The sequence below is a fragment of the Didymella exigua genome, assembly GCF_010094145.1.
Source record: "Didymella exigua CBS 183.55 unplaced genomic scaffold M421scaffold_6, whole genome shotgun sequence".
Classification (NCBI taxonomy): Eukaryota; Fungi; Ascomycota; class Dothideomycetes; order Pleosporales; family Didymellaceae; genus Didymella; species Didymella exigua.
The window spans coordinates 41975-58274 of NW_022984780.1; the positions used below are offsets into that span (position 1 = coordinate 41975).

Sequence of the window (16300 nt, forward strand, 5' to 3'; positions counted from 1 at the left end):
ATAGACCCGGGTGAAATGCCGAAGAGCTGGGTCCTGCCAAAGTTGGATTGGCTTGTGTTTCGCCGGATAAAAGACTTACCATCGGCTTCAATGGCATTCTTCTCAGACAGGTATTCGGTATGGATCAGCAAGGTGATCGTAGCAATCATCTTGTTGTCTGTGCACGAATAAGTATGTCGAGAAGAGCAGTGTGACTAAGATGAGGTGGATTGAAACATCCAGCAAACAGCAGGACGCGATTCTGGCAACCACTCCGCAGTGTAGATGTAAATATAATCTCCACTTCGTGATTGTAACTGAAGGATTTTTAAAGTAATATTTTATGCAAGAAAACGTAACTCGACTTAGTTAAATATTAGGTGACTGGTCAAGACTGATTTTTAGAAGTCTTATCGGCTAGAACCTCTTTTGTTTAATTCAACTATCAGAATATAAGCTAGCAGCAGTTTTTTGTTTAGTTGATGTTGTCAAATCAAACAAAACTCAAACAAAATTTTGACGCGATTTTGGTTGTTGACAACTTTGGTAGACAGGTATCGTAGCATTTGATGTATTCGATCAGCCGCGCGATTGAGCGTTTGATGTGATGAGAGCTGATGTTAGGTTGAATGTCAGAAGTGATCTCCGTGTCACTCGTACGCGTTAAGACGCGATCCCCCGTGATCATGCTCGTGATCTTGACCTTCACACCCAGACTGACACTGTTGTTTGGGGCGGAAGCCTTGAGCGCGACTTAATTTAAAGCAAGCTCAGTGCCAATGTTGCCAAACATACCGGTAGAACAACATCTCGACCTTCTCGTTCAGCTGAAGCTTGAGCCGTGAGCGAATTACAAACTGCTGCAGCAGCGATCCAATCTCGCTCGCACTTCCGCTCATCACTAGTCCATTGTCGACACAAAAACCGAATTTGCAGGCTCCGGGATACCACCCCGCATTTGATACGAATTCTTGACACAATGTTGCACACGAACGCATTCGCACCACAAGGCCTTCGCCCAACAGCAGCCGACCGAGGAAGATGCTTTCACGACTCGCCAGCGCATGTCACAGTCCCGCGTTTTAACATCAGTACATAAACCTGTAATAGAAACATGCCAAGCCGGACGGTGCCTCAATCAAGGCTATGCTTCACCACTCCCGCTACGCGGCCACGGTCAATTGGAGTCGCCTATCGCAGCCTTGCCCTTTGTAACATCGCCATAAATGTGCCGTCGCACGTACGGCACCACGCAAAGACTGCTGAAAAGCCAGCGATTTTTATGGAGCGGTAAAATACAGAAGAGACAATCGGGGATAGGGGCACGCGATACCATATGAAGTGTTCGCGTGTCGGAACGTCGAATACGAGGGGCCGCTGAATTCGATTTCTGACTTCCGCTCTTGTCGACCCGTCATGGCGGAGAAAAAACAAAGGACGGCAGACTTGTCAATTGGCGCATCGACACGGCCACCGCTGAAGAATCAGGACAGCGACAAGGACTTCAACGATTACTTTGTACGCCTTCCCTGATAGTCATTCAGGTAGTCGCGAACACAGATAGATCGGACCGCGCGGCCTCGATCACCACTCGAGATGGCCTGTCTTCCTCCGTATCCATGGAAGTGTGACACCAGAAATGGTTTTGCTTTTGCTCTTTGTAGCCGGTTGGTTGAGCATGATCACGCTCATATCGAAATTCGTCCACGACCGTATGTCTCACTCATGTCTCGTCAGCATGCAAGATGTACTGACAGCTTCCAGTTAGTGTTCACCGGCTTCTGCTCACCGTCCTCGACTTCGTCGTTGGTCTTGCCCTGAGTTTTCGAAGCTCCACAGCCTACGAGCGCTACAACGACCGTCGTAAATACTGGACACAGTTGACTTTCGCATCGCAGAACCTCGCTCGCCTCATTTTGATACACGTGGATGAACGATACGAGAAGGACGCTGCGCTCGGCAACCAAGATCTGCTCGCCAAGATCAACTGCCTGAACCTGATCGCCGCCTACGCCGTTGCACTTAAGCACAAGCTTCGGTTTGAACCATATATGCATTATGACGACCTAAAGCACCTCGTCGGTCACCTCGACACCTTCGCGCCTGACGCCGATCAGCCAGACACAAGGAAGAAGCGAAACGTGTTCAACACGGTAGGCCAATTCCTTGGGCTGCCCATGGCTGAGTCGAACACTCGCAAATTGCTGAAGCGCTCGCGTGTCCCACTTGACAATCTCTCACTCGAGATAAACAACCATCTTAGCGTGTACATGAAGTCGATATACGGCAAAGGTACTTTCAAAGTGTCCAGCTACCAGACACAGTCCCTCAATGCACTCACAACTTTCAACGATGTGCTTGTTGGAACTGACAGGATCCTGAGCACGCCGCTGCCAATCGCATACAGCATTGCTATCAGTCAGATCACATGGGTGTACATTCTCCTGCTGCCTTTCCAATTGTACAAGCTTCTGGGATACATTACAATCCCAGCGAGCGTCTTTGCGACATACATAATCCTCGGAATTGCGCTGATTGGCCGCGAGATCTAAAATCCGTTCGGCAACGATGTGAACGACTGGCCACTGGATGCGTTCTGCTTGCAAATCAGAAGGGATGTGGATATCATCATGAGTAAGGCAGCACCGAGCATCGAGGAGGTGGTGACACACCCAGAGAACCAACTTCTCTACCCGTTGAGCCACCTCGGCAGTGCATTATGGGCGGCAAAGAGTGTGAATGAGAGCAGGGATGCTATAGCAAGCAAGACAGGCCTACACTTCCCGTTGGTCGAACACAACGAGCACCCCAAGCCAAGTCACTTAGTCAGTACGGATGTCCGCCATCGATCGAGCCACGACCGCGCGGAGACGGGTGGAGACGGCCATGCCCGCAGTTGCTATAGCAGTGCAACTGATGATGGTGAGTAAGTCACAAATCGTGCAAGAGCATTCATTGCCTTTATCTCAGGATGGGCACGGAGTAAAGCACGCAGCGCAGGTCTACTAGGATCCGGTAGCAGGAACGCTGTAAGCTTACCAGCACTAGTTCCTGACCAGATATCCTTGATTTCAGTTGTCTTTTTCTCTTTCCGCTGCTATCCTCCAACTTCAGGAGATCTTGACTCCGTGATCGTTGCCAGTACGATGAAAAAGATGCCAAAGACCATGCAACCAGTACCTATCCTCTAGATCGAACTTTTGCACAGATCGTCTCTCTCTTGGGAGGCCCGGGCGTCTGAGGCCGGGATGGAGAAGATTTCTGTGCGTCTGAGGCCGGAATCGCTGCTAGGTGTAACAAGAACTGCCTCATTCAGGGCCGATAATCTTACATGCGTCCTGCATGAACGCTCTATTCAGAGTAAATTGCGTAGCATTGGTCACACGGCGGGCGCCCGGCAGATCGAGAACAGTTCTTCGTGTCGTCGTAGATGGGTCAACAAGCTTGGAGATCGAACGCAGCATAGGGCAGCGTGACACAGACTGTTTCTTTGACACTGAGCGAGTCGCCGAAAGCACAGGTCTCAGACGGATTTTAAGTTATAAGTCCGGCGTACGTATTGTTGCTGACCATATATAGCTTAGTCCCGATGTCGTATTGTAAGTTAACAATAGTTGCAACAAAATCGTACACGCTGCCTAGAAGCCACAGGTAAGGCAGTATGAAGTCCGTGTTCACGTAAGTCTCGTCCTAAAAAAGAGCAGTCGAGCCTTTAGAGGTGCGCTCCACGGTTGTCTGCTGTAGCTTCTTCTGAGTCGTCAGGATCGAATGAGAAGGTAGAGTCGACTTCGTCATAGCCAGTCAATCTTAGACTGCCCAAGACTCCGGAGATTCTACTGCAGTAAGTCAACTTCATAGCAATTTGTCTAATTACATATCATAGTACGCGCCCGCAATGTAACCGAATGAGAGGCTGAGACCGAGTATCAAGCGCTCATCTCTTAGATCTATCTCCCTGCTCCATCGTTTTGTGTTAGATGAGTATGATAGCTGAATATACCCGTTTGAGGCGATCTTCCATCGCATCGAAGACGCACTCTTGGGATCGGCTCCAGGCAACAAGCCGCAAGTAGCATATCAGCGAGGCTGAATGTCCAAACCGCAATAATCATGCGACTAGACTCTAATAGCACTGTACACGGAAGAATTGTAAACAGAGAGAGCTACGTCTGCAAATACGGATAGCTTTATTTGTACCTCCTAGTTGACCCCTGCTTCGCTGTCACTCTCGCTACTGTCATCATTGTTACTGTAAAGCTCAACCTCATCCGAGTCGTCCGAGGAATCGTCCGAGTCGGAAGGCACAGTCAGCCAACCACCCCATTCGTCGTCGTCGCTATCAGAAGGTAGGTTGATGACGAGATCGACACCAGTCGTAGAATAGGCTTTGACGAGACGCTCACAGTCGTATTCGAGATCTTCAGCAGGTACTTGAATATTGAGCTGAAGAAGTTCTAGCCGAGGGACGGTGGTGGCGTATTCGCTCGCCATGCGCTCTAGAACTGACAAGAATAGCTCTTCGTCAGCGTCCCATCTTACGGAGAGGCAGAGAGTCTCAAGCGCCGGTGGTAGAAACTCCAACGCAGTCGCACGTGCACCTGAGCGTACGTCAATGACCATGCGTAGGGGGCACTTCAGGTCCTTGAGCACCGGGAACTGTTCAAGACCGCCATGACGTAGCGGATCTTCGTCGTCTTTGTACCATGGGTCGTGGTAGATGTCGAGACTTTCAAGGCAATTTTTCTGTCGCCTTAACACGTTCAGAAACTGGACGCCGGACCCATCCAAGTGCACGCTGTCTTGGCTGGCGTCGAATCGAAAGCTCTTCAAGCTTCGTGCCGAGCTGATGAGAGTCTCCAGTGCATCGCAGCGTAGAGAACAATCCTCTAGCACGAGATCCTCGAGATTGTTGCAGCCTTGTGGAAGCACACGTTTGAGCTCAGCTGGGGCACGCATGTCCAGCTCGATCTCACTCAGCTCTCGCAGCTCGAGCTTTCGCAAGGACGGCAATCGCAATATAGGCACAAGGTGATGTATGACCATATTCTGAGCGTCAACGCGCACAGACTTGAGTGCGCTGAACTGGTGTGCCTGCCCGAAGTGTTCGCCAGTCGTGGCCTTCTTGATGAGCTCCGGCCACTTGGCTTTAGAGTATGCCGAGATGACTCCGTCTTCAACGTCCAGCGTCATGAGATTGGGTGTGTGTAGCATGACAGCCGTGTGCAGAATGTCGAGCTCGACATCAGCGGAATTACACCGCGTTGCCCATCCTTTCCAGTCTGGGAAGTTGAGAGATTTCGTGCCTTCTTTGATGATCTTCTTGTCTCGAGCAGTCGGCGAATATCGTTTCCTCTCAAGGTGAGCATCAGCGCCATAGCGGAACTTGGCATGGCGAACGCTCTCACCAAGGCGTGGATTTGAGATGAGGGTGCGGAGGAACAGGTATGGCTCGCAAAAGTAGCTGTCATATGTCGAATAAATCTTGTCACTGACTACTCGATGCAGATTCCGAGTAGACCGGGATAAGCTCAAAAGCGTACGTAGCTGAAAATCTTGCATGTCAATGCCAGGTAAGTAATTGATTATCTCTAGAGTGAGCTCATCTGGGAGGTCATCGAGTGTGGCGTAGTGCCCAGTCGGCTTTGGGTGCGGTTTCTTGATAGCGACTTTTTTGTTCTTAGACGATCGTGTCTGAGATGTCTGGAATGGCAAAGGTGGAAAGTCGTCATTGGTGATGGTGGTGTTTGCCATGTGCGGCGAATGCAGTTCACCGTTGTAAGGTTGCACGCCCTGAAGCGCTGCGGTCCCTAGTTACTGTTTGATCAGGCAGTAGCTATTTAGGATGCAGTAGCGCGCGACAAAAGGGGCAAGGCCTCTGATTAGTCATGCCACGTTTCTTGCCACTTCCCCCATGAACTCTCCGCAGCCTCGACACAAATCGTTGATCGACTGTGACACTTAGGATCTTGCGTCGCGCCGCGATCAATGGCCCATAGGAACATGATGAGACCCCGCTTATGTCGAGTACGCCAAATACCTAGTCTGTGTGCTGGTCCCATGCCAACTTGACACGGCAACTTCGAACGCTCACCTGTGTGCGGCTGTGCCGTCTGTAACACATTGCTGCATGACTTGCGCCCTTCGTCTCGAAGCTTCTGCATATTATATGCGTTCTTGGTTCCAAAACAAAAAAGTTGTCGACTCTGATGACAGTCTATCCCGTCTCCGCCCAAGCTACTGTATGGGAAGTCATGTGAGACCTGGCTGTCGTCTCGAACTTACAAATGTGGCCATAGTCTACAAGAGTGGCCATCGCGCCTCTGTATCAAAAGGAGAGGTGGAATGGGCGGTTGATCTCAATTGTATGGGGGCCATAGCGGCGCACGCACAACAAACCTGTACGTCTGCACGACTCAACTGAGGAGCCAGCTGTAGATATGGTAGGCCTCGAGACAATTCAAAGATACAAAGAGCGTCCTCTGCCACCTCAGATATCGAGTCACTCCTGCCTACGCCTAGTCAACCGTTACGAAAAATGATTATTCTACGGCATACAAGCCTGTCCTGCAAAGTCAATCAAGGTGAGATATCCACGACACGAATCATGCCGGCCGCCTGAGGCCTGGCCAGGAGTCCTGGTGGATGAAGCTTGTTTTGCTGTGCATTGTCATCCCAACGAGCGACAGCCCTACCGTCCTCATGCTTAATCTACGCAACTACAGCACCTCGGAAACGCTATACGAATGATCTACCTCAAGCCGAGTAACAGATCAGATGGTCTTCCACGTTCTGGCATCTGCAATTAGTGCGCTTTGGGTCTTCCCAACATGTACTTTGGTTAGCCAGTGGACAGGCACAGGTTGTTGAAGAGTAGCGTCAATCTCGACACATTGCGACTGTGGTCCACCATTACTCAGGCCAGAGCCAACTGGAATCTATCTTGGACACTTGTATTCGCCTTTCCAGCCTTCTTCGCCTTCAGCTACAACTCTGCGGTACTTTGGGCGGATACACTCACACCCACATTGGTGTATAGACTGGTGCCTGGTCTTGCACTTTCTGGTAAGTGTGAGCAGCACCTGCCTGTATGAATAACGTTTATGGGCCCCTGACCGATTCCACTGTCTAATGCCGAAAATCAACTAATAACTAGTCCCAAGCGGTCGATCCAGTAACGACTGTGCACACTTACAACCCGGCTTGTTCCTCGCGCCTTTCGTGAGCGATGAATGTTGAAACATGACATAGTCGAACGGCACTTTTACTAATTGCTTGGAAAGCCTACAGGCTGGCAAACTTCTACACTCTGTTGCTACAGCTTCTCCGTCCGAAAACAGACTAAGGGTCCGTTCGGAGTGGGACAACACCAGATATCAATTCATCGGGCGACCTTTGAGAGTCGGTGTCGTTGCAGGCCTTACGGACTGTGAGATCAGCGAAGTCCAATATTTGCAACATTACACATACAAAGAGATAGGCTGTCCCACGCAGACTGATTGCGTCTACACCGAGCCCTCCGCTCAGAATATCCTCCATCGTGAGACGCTACGCGAACGAATGTTGCTCAGCATGTACATGGCATACGGGGCGTTGCCGAACTCCAACTAGTCTCAGATCGTGCAGTATCAGAACTACCTCCGAGGTAGCTACTTCATAGTAATAGACTTCTATGCGCAGTTTGCCCTTGGTCCTGATGACACGATAGTCAGCACGTTCAATTGCGGGCCTATCGACAGTGACACGAGATGAATGTTCGGCATGGTAACCGGAGCCAGCAATCAACAGCTGCACAAGACCTAGTGCGTAGTTACTTTCGAACCGTCGCTCTTCAGGGTGGATGTATCAATAGTCAACGCCACAGTCAAGGTTCGGCAGATAAAAAATGTCCGGGCCGACGATCCAGACCCATTGATGAAACTGCGATCAGTAGCTGTATACAGCTACGGCTTGTCGTTCTATACTCCAACAGTCGGACACTCTTTTGTGGAGAACACCATGATTCTCCAGACAAACCGGTCAGTATTATTCGACACTAGCAGCCCTGTATATAAGGTGCTTGTTCTCGATGCTATCGCTGACTCGGTGACATCTATCATGGACGATGCGTCAGTAGCTCTAGGCAGTGCGGCATTAACCTTTGCAAACACGACGAAAGCGCTACCGGCAGTGCTACCGCAAGAATATCTGCGGTCCGGAAAGGTTCTAAGACGTTCATTTGGCTAGTTGGAGTCACCAACGTGCTTGGACCCATTGGAGTTGTGGTGGGCTGCTTTGCGCTATGCAGAGCAGATATTCCGACCTTTGAGTACGGCGACATAGTATGTGTCGCTATAGCGCTTAGACAAGGCATTGCTATTCTGAATCAGGACGTTGGCGGGGAACAGCCATGGGACGGTCATCCTGGCAATCACTCCGGACGACTGGAATTGAGGCTGCAGACGCATAAAGTGCAGTAATCAGACACGCAGGCCAGCAGAAAGCCAACGATACATGAACAATGTCATGCAAAACTTGTAAAGCATGCCCATGTTGTTGATATCCCCTGTGACAGAACGAGCCCGTGACTAGCGCACCGAAAGCGGAAAGACCCGCTTTTCCCACCTCGCTTACGCCGATTTTCGACACAGCGACTATCAACGAAAACCACGATCTTGACGACAGCACCCGTACCGACTTCCAAAGACCACCACCGTCTTCTACACATCAGCCAAAATGGAGAACGAACGCGGCGAGCTCGTTGACCGTAAGGACGCCCTCGATTTGCTGGAGCTGGGACATGCAAGATCGCAATGCGATTGAACAGAGACCTGGCAGCTGCAGAGTGAACAAATGCTGACAATCGCACAGTTTACGTCCCCCGCAAATGCGTAAGACCGCACCGCCCGACCTGACCTTCCTATCGCGATACTAATCCTTTCCAGTCCGCTACCGGACGCATCATCAAGGCCAAGGACCACGCTTCCGTCCAGATCAGCATCGCTAAGGTTGACGAGAACGGTCGCTACACCGGCGAGAACCAGGTCTACGCTCTCTCTGGCTTCGTCCGCGCCATGGGCGAGTCTGACGACAGCATGAACCGCCTCACACAGCGCGACGGCTTCCTCAAGAGCGTCTGGTCTGGATCGAGGTAAATGGTTGTGGATACGGAGTTGAGGTACGCGCGCACCGAGGCAGCGATGGCTGGCAACATCACGAGGAACAGCTTGGCTGACTGGACGCAGGATATACGGAATCTGAGCTGCGTCTCAGAGGCGTGGGCGTGCATTTCATGGCGACTTAGGCCTTCATCTCCTTTCTCATGAAGACTATTATGGTGTCACGAGGCAAGGAAACCGGTTAAGAACCAATACGATCGAATCCAAAAACGCTCCTCCGCCGCTGCAGTGCGCTCAAAACACACCAGGCCCCAAACCATGCAGAGGGTCAAAGTTGTGACAGGGATTACTTACGCTCTAACTATGAGTTTAGTTTCATAGGTCTGGGGCAGTTTTCACAAGCTGACACCATGGTCGAACGCAGACTTCTCATCAGTCACGAGTGCAACACAGACATCCCTCTCCCAAACGTTCTCCGCTATACGAATTTGCAGCGCAATAGTACATCGGTAAACTGAGTTCTGTGTCAATTCGGCATTGTCCAAAACCAGCCTCGAACCCAACATTCGCCCAGCCATCTACATCTTCGATACAACCCCTCTGCACTATCCAGATTCCACTAGTAGACAGCATCGTTCGGTAGACGAGCGACTCCAAAAAAAATCTTGAACGAAGTCAATATCAATGGTATCGCCGTTGCGCGATAAGTGTCTGGAAGCTTCGCAGTCAGGCCACCACACGCACGATGAGTCCGTTACTCTGGTAGCCTAGCTCTCAAGGTTCAATGGGAAACGCCGCCCTTTCGCTAACCGCCCAGCTCCATCTGACCTCGTATTCCATGCCCCTCCACACCTCACCTCGCCCGACCCCGGTCCCACGCCAACGAACGACCATGTGTCGATCCTGCAGTGCAACAATTGACGAGAAAGGTACCGGTCTGGATCTATCGATCTACCCTCAAGGCGACCTAGATGAATTCCTTCTGCCACCACAACAGCCATTAGTGCGTACGACCGGCGCTACGGACAGGCGTGCACATTCGCGAAACTATGGATACAGAACGTTGGCGAAAGTTCTGAGACTGAGCGCATCCCTCGATCTTACACCCCGCCGCATTCAAGCCTGTCGCTGCGTCCACGTACACGCTGACACCGTTCACTCAGCATGTTGCAGCTTCAGCTCCCGACAGCACGCCTCTCATTCTTCACGTCCTCCCGATTTGTAACCATGCCCGACCCCAACTACCCCAGTCCTCAACATTCGACACCCCCCTTGCTTCCAGCCGTCACATCTCTGCGTCTTGCAGCGCAGGGCTGCAGCATCCCGACGCCGCGCATCCAACCCGCGCGCAGCGGCCGCGGTCCGCCGTGTGCATGGGACCTGCACGTGAAGCACACCGATCGACGGCTCCCCAACTTTACCAAATGATAGACGTACACGCAACGGTGTTGCACAGCAGTGGCATTGCACTGTGTGAGGAGCATGTCTCCGTGATGTAGTAGAACGGACAAGCGCACAACCGTTGCATCAAAACTCAGCTGAGTGCTGCTCACCCCACGGCCATCGATCAAACCTCCATGCTCTTTGTAGTCGCGCACATGACCCGCTTATTGTCCGCTCAGACATATCCGCGCGATGCCTAATTTTGTATAGGACTATACCCATCACGTTCCCTATGCAATCCCAGCCTCAGATGCCCAGCCACGATGGTACTATGTGTATGTGTCGCGGTGAAGGAGAAGGACCGAAAGCGAGCGCACCTGCAGATGTCACGCGCCCTCTAACGTACCACAGCAGAAGTGCGTCGGCAGAGCGATAACGACATCGCAGTCGAGTAGCACAGCATCGGGTACAACGTAAGTAAAGTGGAGTACGGCGATAGCGATCGTGGTCGTAGTCGCGGCCCTTCGAATCCATAACTAGATGGCGAGCAGGACCGGCAGCACGAGTGGTGATGTCAGCGCGAAAGGTGTGTGATACTTGGAATGGCGAGTACTATTTTAGCTGCGTTATCTAGATGAGTTAACTAGTTCTCGTGTGCTGTTCAGCGATGCAAGGCTGTGAATAAGTCTTGTCCGGGAGCATGGTGAATGGTGTCTTGGAGCCCGGCTCTGTGGTGCGTTAAATCTTCCATACGAAGCTCACTGCTGCAGAGACGTTTATCACAGCAGACGAAACGGGAAGATAAGAAGAGGTTGCTCGGTCGATTGATGGTGCTTCTCACAGCTGCTAGTCTACACACGATGCCAACAACGATGTGTAACAAACTAACTCCTTTGCGCACAATTATCCGAACGTTCTGCCGCTCCAACGTGGCCTTCCACGCGATCCGATATATTGCATCCGAGGAAGTGGGTGCCGGACCGTGGGAGTAAGGTTTCCGGGTCTTGGCGGTGTGGAGCGGTGTGAACAGCTGCAGCAGTGCATCCCTCGTGCTGCGTGCATCTCGCCTTCGACGTCAACGTGCGTAAAACCTTGTTCACAAGCTTTCTCACTACAATCTATCTCATTTCGCTCGGTATAATGCCCGCGCATGGTATGTTGTTTCCGCCATTCGGACCTCACGTCGAGGAAGCACCCGTGTGCGGACCGATCCCCAAGGCCGGCGTAAGGACGCGGACCTTTTTGCTGTCGGCTTTTTGACCACCGGATGGAGTCTGGCTGCGCTGCTGTTGGCTACCGGGCGAGGAAGGTTGGCTTCCGCTCTCGCCGAAGGTACCACGCACTGCAGATACGGCTCTGCTGTCCCTGACTTTCCAGTCGTCATTGCTCTTGACGATCTTTGACCGCTCTTTGGCTTCCTTCTTCTTCTGGAAATCGAGCATCTTCTCTTCCCGGCAACTGCCAGATACGCAGTCGCAGAGACAACCTTCGGTTGGACATGCGCCGTCAGAGAGTACGGCATCGGCGAACCAGGTCGATAGGCAGTTAGTGTGACCGCCGTGACCGCAGAGTGAGCACCATGTCCAAAGGGTAGCTGGTGTTGGGGTCCACTTTTCCGGTGTTGAAGGCGAAGGACCGCTGTCGGCGTCGTTTAGTGACGCCGCTATTGTAGCTGATCCTTTCCTCTTGTGACCTTTGTCATCTCGGTGCTTAGACTTTGACTTCCGCTTGGCAGTGATGGATTCAAAGGCTGCGTACTTGCCCCAGCATATGGGACACGGTGCTTGTGCGCGTTTGCATGACTCGCATCGCATTTTGTCTTTGGGGTTGTTGATCGGAGACTTGCAGCTAAGACACAACAAACCAAGTTGAGTGTCTCTCAAAGCTTGTTCGTAGACTGCAGGAAACACAGGATAGGCTAGTCGTCTCAGTGATGCTGCCGAATTGAAGAGCGACAGGCTATGCATCTGTGCGTGATAAGTGTTAAGGATTGACTCCGCTTGATATGGATTGATTCCCGTGGCGATCAGCTCGCCTAGTTGAGACGAAAGTATGTGTTCGGCTTGCTTACGCGTAAGCCCAAGAGCTGTGAAGGTTTCAGTGAATGCGTTCAGTACTTCATCGACGTCAATGTCTGATGAGCTGGAAGGTGCATGAGTTTGAGGTAACAACGGCGCCAGAAGCAGTAGGAGCAACGATGGAAACTGCGCGTCTGACAAAGTATCCGTGTGAAACTGCAGGATGCTGTTGAGCAAGCCGACAGCTGTAAAAGCTGAGTGGCTCTCGGCGTCAACGGTCAGCGCTTGGTAGTCCGCCAGCAACAATTGGCTTTCTTTCGTCGACACAGTCGACTGCGAAACGGTCTTTGTGATGACTGGTGAAGTCACTATCGGCTTGGAGGCCTGCGGTGACCTTGGTTCATCGAAGGCTTCCGGTATGATCGTGCCGCTAGCTTCCATGTCCACACTGTGCGTGGACGAGAATGAGGTACCTTCTTGGCTGCTGGCATATGCAGATGATTCCGAGCTATCATGGCGCATGAGCTGATTCGTGCGTCTCAAAGCATCAATTTCCTGGGTGAATCTCTCAGTGCTGTTGAGTGGCCTCAGATGACCTATATCATCTTGGCTCGCACCCTTCTCAATGGGCCGCGCTTGAGAAGAAGAAGCAAAAGGTGTTGTGCCTGGGGCTGGTTTTGAGGTAGGACTCAGGATCAATTCATGATCGACATTCGCTGTGCCTGTGCTTCTGCCGAAACTAGACTTCTCTGGCGCACGCTGCCAACCCGTCGACAATCCTTCCATAACGCGGGGATTCGAGTTGACGCTCTCGAGCGAGCCTGACACTGAGCTACCATGCTGGGAATCTGTGGACGCAGAAAACATAGTAAAACTCTCACCCGAATCATGGCGTTCCAGTGGAGGAGGAACGTTGGGGCTGTCGCTACGAGCAGGCGCTGGATTGAGATTGAGCGGCATTCGTGGCGATGCTCGCCAACTGCCAGCGGCAGCTCGTCGCTCCTCCAGGCCTTCAGGAGAGTCATACCAGTGTGCTCCCTTGGGCTTTGAGTAGGCCGTTGGAGCAAATTTCGATCCTTTGGCTGTCTGCGGTATGCCCATCATCGACGGTGGGAGATCAATCTTGTCGTCGTGGTCGGGATCGGGGAGCTCAGACTGGCGAGGGTCGGTCGGGGCTGATTCAGTGTTGACTGGTCTTGCAACGGGCGTTGCCAATTGCGACGTGCTTTCAACATGACCCACAGGCTTGCTGAGCGGTGATGCAGGGCGCGACCTATCGTGCGTGCCAAGAATGGCTCTGACGGCCGGGTTCTGGGGAGCGCCCGAGGACTTGGCGTGTGCATGCAATTGTCCGGAGGTGCCGTTTGGATCCTCGAATTTGGCTTTCTTGTCCTTCATCCGTATGCTTCGATGCAACTCTGCGCGCCGTTTGGTCGCATTCGCCATTGCCGCTCCTACCAAAGTCCAAGTCTGCGCAAGTCTGTGGTATGCTGCTCTCTGCGCATACTCGGCATTTTGCTGAAACGGCTGCTCGAGATCCACATACGACTCCAGGATCGGCCGGTCAGGCAGTGACTGCGCTTTGTACTTCTGGGCAAGATATGCAAAGATTTGAACATTGACTGCACCTGGTAAGAGCCCTCGGAACGCAAGCTGGTCCGGTTGGAATTGCTCGCTTTGGTTGTTCATCGATTCGGGGAGGAACATGACCTTGGGAGTAACGTCGGACGGTGGAGTACTACCATATGACTTCGCAGACCTGTTGCTAGCTGTGCGGCCGTGGCAGCGCTTCATTTGTAGGGCCCCAAAACTGTCTTCGAAGCTGCCATCTGCTGAGCTTCGTAGGCTGCTCTTCTCAAGACTGCCATGCTTATCATTTGGCGCGCCAAGAAACATATCGTCGTTGTAGGAGAGGTTGGTAGGACGTCGTGGTCGGGACCTTTTCTGCGCAACGCCGCTCATCTCTCCGTTCGGTGAGATGGCGATTGCTTGCAGAGGTCTTCGTTCTGTAGTCTTGGGAGCGTGATGTACATCGTTCTGCTGGAATATGCCCTCTCTTCCGACCGTCCACAGCGTGTCACGTGTTTGCCAAAGCATGTCTGACGGTGGACTTCGGAACTTGTTGATCTCTCTGTAAGGCAGATGCGGCCGGCGGAAGTCCCAGACATGGAAGACTGGGTGGTCGCGATCATATGAAGTTGCCACTTGCGTGCACTGGAACGAGCCCTTGTCATGAAACTCGTCAGACCAGTACGGTGGCCTCCAACGTGCCCTGTGTACTGGATAGGGTGTGGTTAGGACGTAAGCAGGCTTCTGCCTCCGCCCGTCGACAGAGAAGTCCCAAACCTTCACCGTTCGATCGACACCAGCGCTGAGTAGATGCTTGCCGTCTGGATGCCAATCAATGGAGGTGCAGGTCTTCTGATCGTGTGCCGGGATCTTCTGCTTTGGACCCTTGTTGTGACGGAAATCCCAACGTTGGATGGTGCCGTTATCTGTGCCGAAAGCAAATTCCATAGCGTCGGTTGGTGACCACTGCACATCCCGGATACCACCGCTAATTCCGGAGAACTGGTCTCGGCTCGTGCAGGCAGCATCTCGACGGAGATCTCGTAGGTCCCAAAGCCGAACGGTGGCGTCATGGCTTGCAGAAAGGAGCAGGTGGCCCTGGTGTGGATTGAAGGCAAGTTTGTGGACCTGACGTGTATGCTCATGCAGTCTGACAAGCTCCACGCTGGCACGGTTGAGGTCGTACAAGATGACTTTGCCATTGGCGACAGCTGTCGCTATATGCGAGCTGAACTGGCCATGGGACCATTTCACATCTTGAATGCCCAATCCCTCACGTTGCCGCGCATGAGAGTCAGCGTAATTGAGGACGGCAGCTCGTAGATTGGTCTCGTCAACTATCTTGTTGCCTTGGACACGTACTGTCTTGAGAATCTCTTTGCCAGCCAGCACAGCGTGCGTGCGCTCACGGTTGATGTCAAGGGCAGATATGTCAAGGCCGGTCTTGTGCGTGGCATCGAGCGAGTGGCCAGTCCGAATGCTGCGTCACAGGCTTAGTGTACGGACATCAGACGTGGAATGACATATGCAGTGCAGTGCAGGTGAGGTGATGGGTGAGTGAGGCTAGCGGCTACATGAAAGGGTGATGGGAAGGACCCAGCACGGCGAAGATGTCAGGATGAGAACAACCACAGCACTCCCAATAAGGCCTAAGTTGGAGGTAGATGAAGTAGAGATGGATAGACCTACCCGAGCAGCTTTGGGACTAGTGGGTTCAGAGGGCCGTCATCCGGGCGATGTGCCTGCACGCTCGGAGGTCGCGAAGCATATCCCGCCGACTGTAAGGGCTGGGCGACGAAACGCTCAAGGAACGAACGGCCTTTTATTTTTGGCGGCGGCGGTGGCGGCGCCGGCGGGATAGATGGCGAGGCAGTCGTTGAGATGCGTCGGTGATCAGTCATGTGTACGTGTTGCTGTGGAACATCCTGGCGCAGCCGGTGGGAGGCAATTCTGGACTGCGGGGCGGTGAGGGTGGGAGCGGCGGCGAAGACGGCCGCAGTCTGGCAGAGCACACAACAACAGCATGCGCAACGCTGGGAGACTGCACGACACGGGGCTTACAGGCAGAGATGCAGTGAACAGATGGAGCCGCGGCAGTGGTCAAGCGACGCAGCGGGCGTGACACGGGTGCGTCAACATGGGGTCGCACAAGCTGCAGCGACCTGCAGCCCTCAAACGCGTCCCTGATGCACCAGCGCCCCCAATTCCCACCGGCGTCGAGGTCTAGGCCCGAATCCACGGTAGTTCCGCCAAGAA

General features: G+C 52.7%; 4 protein-coding genes across 4 annotated transcripts; 2 read left to right on the plus strand and 2 right to left on the minus strand.

Moving 5' to 3' along the window:
• Nucleotides 1-1395: 1395 nt before the first annotated feature.
• On the plus strand, nucleotides 1396-2985 carry M421DRAFT_408477 (uncharacterized protein; the record flags this gene model as incomplete). Its single annotated transcript, XM_033590350.1, has 3 exons — nucleotides 1396-1497; nucleotides 1544-1691; nucleotides 1744-2985. 3 exons carry the CDS (start codon nucleotides 1396-1398, stop codon nucleotides 2529-2531), a joined length of 1038 nt encoding a protein of 345 aa, XP_033451321.1. The 3' UTR covers nucleotides 2532-2985.
• Nucleotides 2986-3816: 831 nt separating this feature from the next.
• Nucleotides 3817-6273, minus strand: M421DRAFT_408481 (uncharacterized protein; the record flags this gene model as incomplete). The annotated part of the gene is made up of 3 exons (XM_033590351.1): nucleotides 3817-5786; nucleotides 6071-6134; nucleotides 6262-6273. 3 exons carry the CDS (start codon nucleotides 6271-6273, stop codon nucleotides 4180-4182), a joined length of 1683 nt encoding a protein of 560 aa, XP_033451322.1. The 3' UTR covers nucleotides 3817-4179.
• Nucleotides 6274-8463: 2190 nt separating this feature from the next.
• On the plus strand, nucleotides 8464-9554 carry M421DRAFT_339213 (40S ribosomal protein S21). Its single transcript, XM_033589449.1, has 4 exons — nucleotides 8464-8722; nucleotides 8827-8846; nucleotides 8901-9133; nucleotides 9201-9554. Exons 1-3 carry the CDS (start codon nucleotides 8692-8694, stop codon nucleotides 9108-9110), a joined length of 261 nt encoding a protein of 86 aa, XP_033451323.1. The 5' UTR covers nucleotides 8464-8691; the 3' UTR covers nucleotides 9111-9133; nucleotides 9201-9554.
• Nucleotides 9555-11267: 1713 nt separating this feature from the next.
• Nucleotides 11268-16156, minus strand: M421DRAFT_417724 (uncharacterized protein). Its single transcript, XM_033591571.1, has 2 exons — nucleotides 15734-16156; nucleotides 11268-15524 (listed from the first exon to the last, which is right to left on the minus strand). The coding sequence occupies exons 1-2, from the start codon at nucleotides 15943-15945 to the stop codon at nucleotides 11636-11638; spliced, it is 4101 nt and encodes a 1366-aa protein (XP_033451324.1). The 5' UTR covers nucleotides 15946-16156; the 3' UTR covers nucleotides 11268-11635.
• Nucleotides 16157-16300: the final 144 nt, after the last annotated feature.

Coding starts and splice junctions, on each gene's coding strand:
- M421DRAFT_339213 (XM_033589449.1), top strand. CDS start 8,692: ATGGAGAACGAACGCGGCGAGCTCGTTGACC. Junction 8,723..8,826: donor ACGCGGCGAGCTCGTTGACC/GTAAGGACGCCC, acceptor ACAATCGCACAG/TTTACGTCCCCCGCAAATGC. Junction 8,847..8,900: donor TTTACGTCCCCCGCAAATGC/GTAAGACCGCAC, acceptor AATCCTTTCCAG/TCCGCTACCGGACGCATCAT.
- M421DRAFT_417724 (XM_033591571.1), bottom strand. CDS start 15,945: ATGACTGATCACCGACGCATCTCAACGACTGCCTCGCCATCTATCCCG. Junction 15,525..15,733: donor CTAGTCCCAAAGCTGCTCGG/GTAGGTCTATCC, acceptor CCTGTGACGCAG/CATTCGGACTGGCCACTCGC.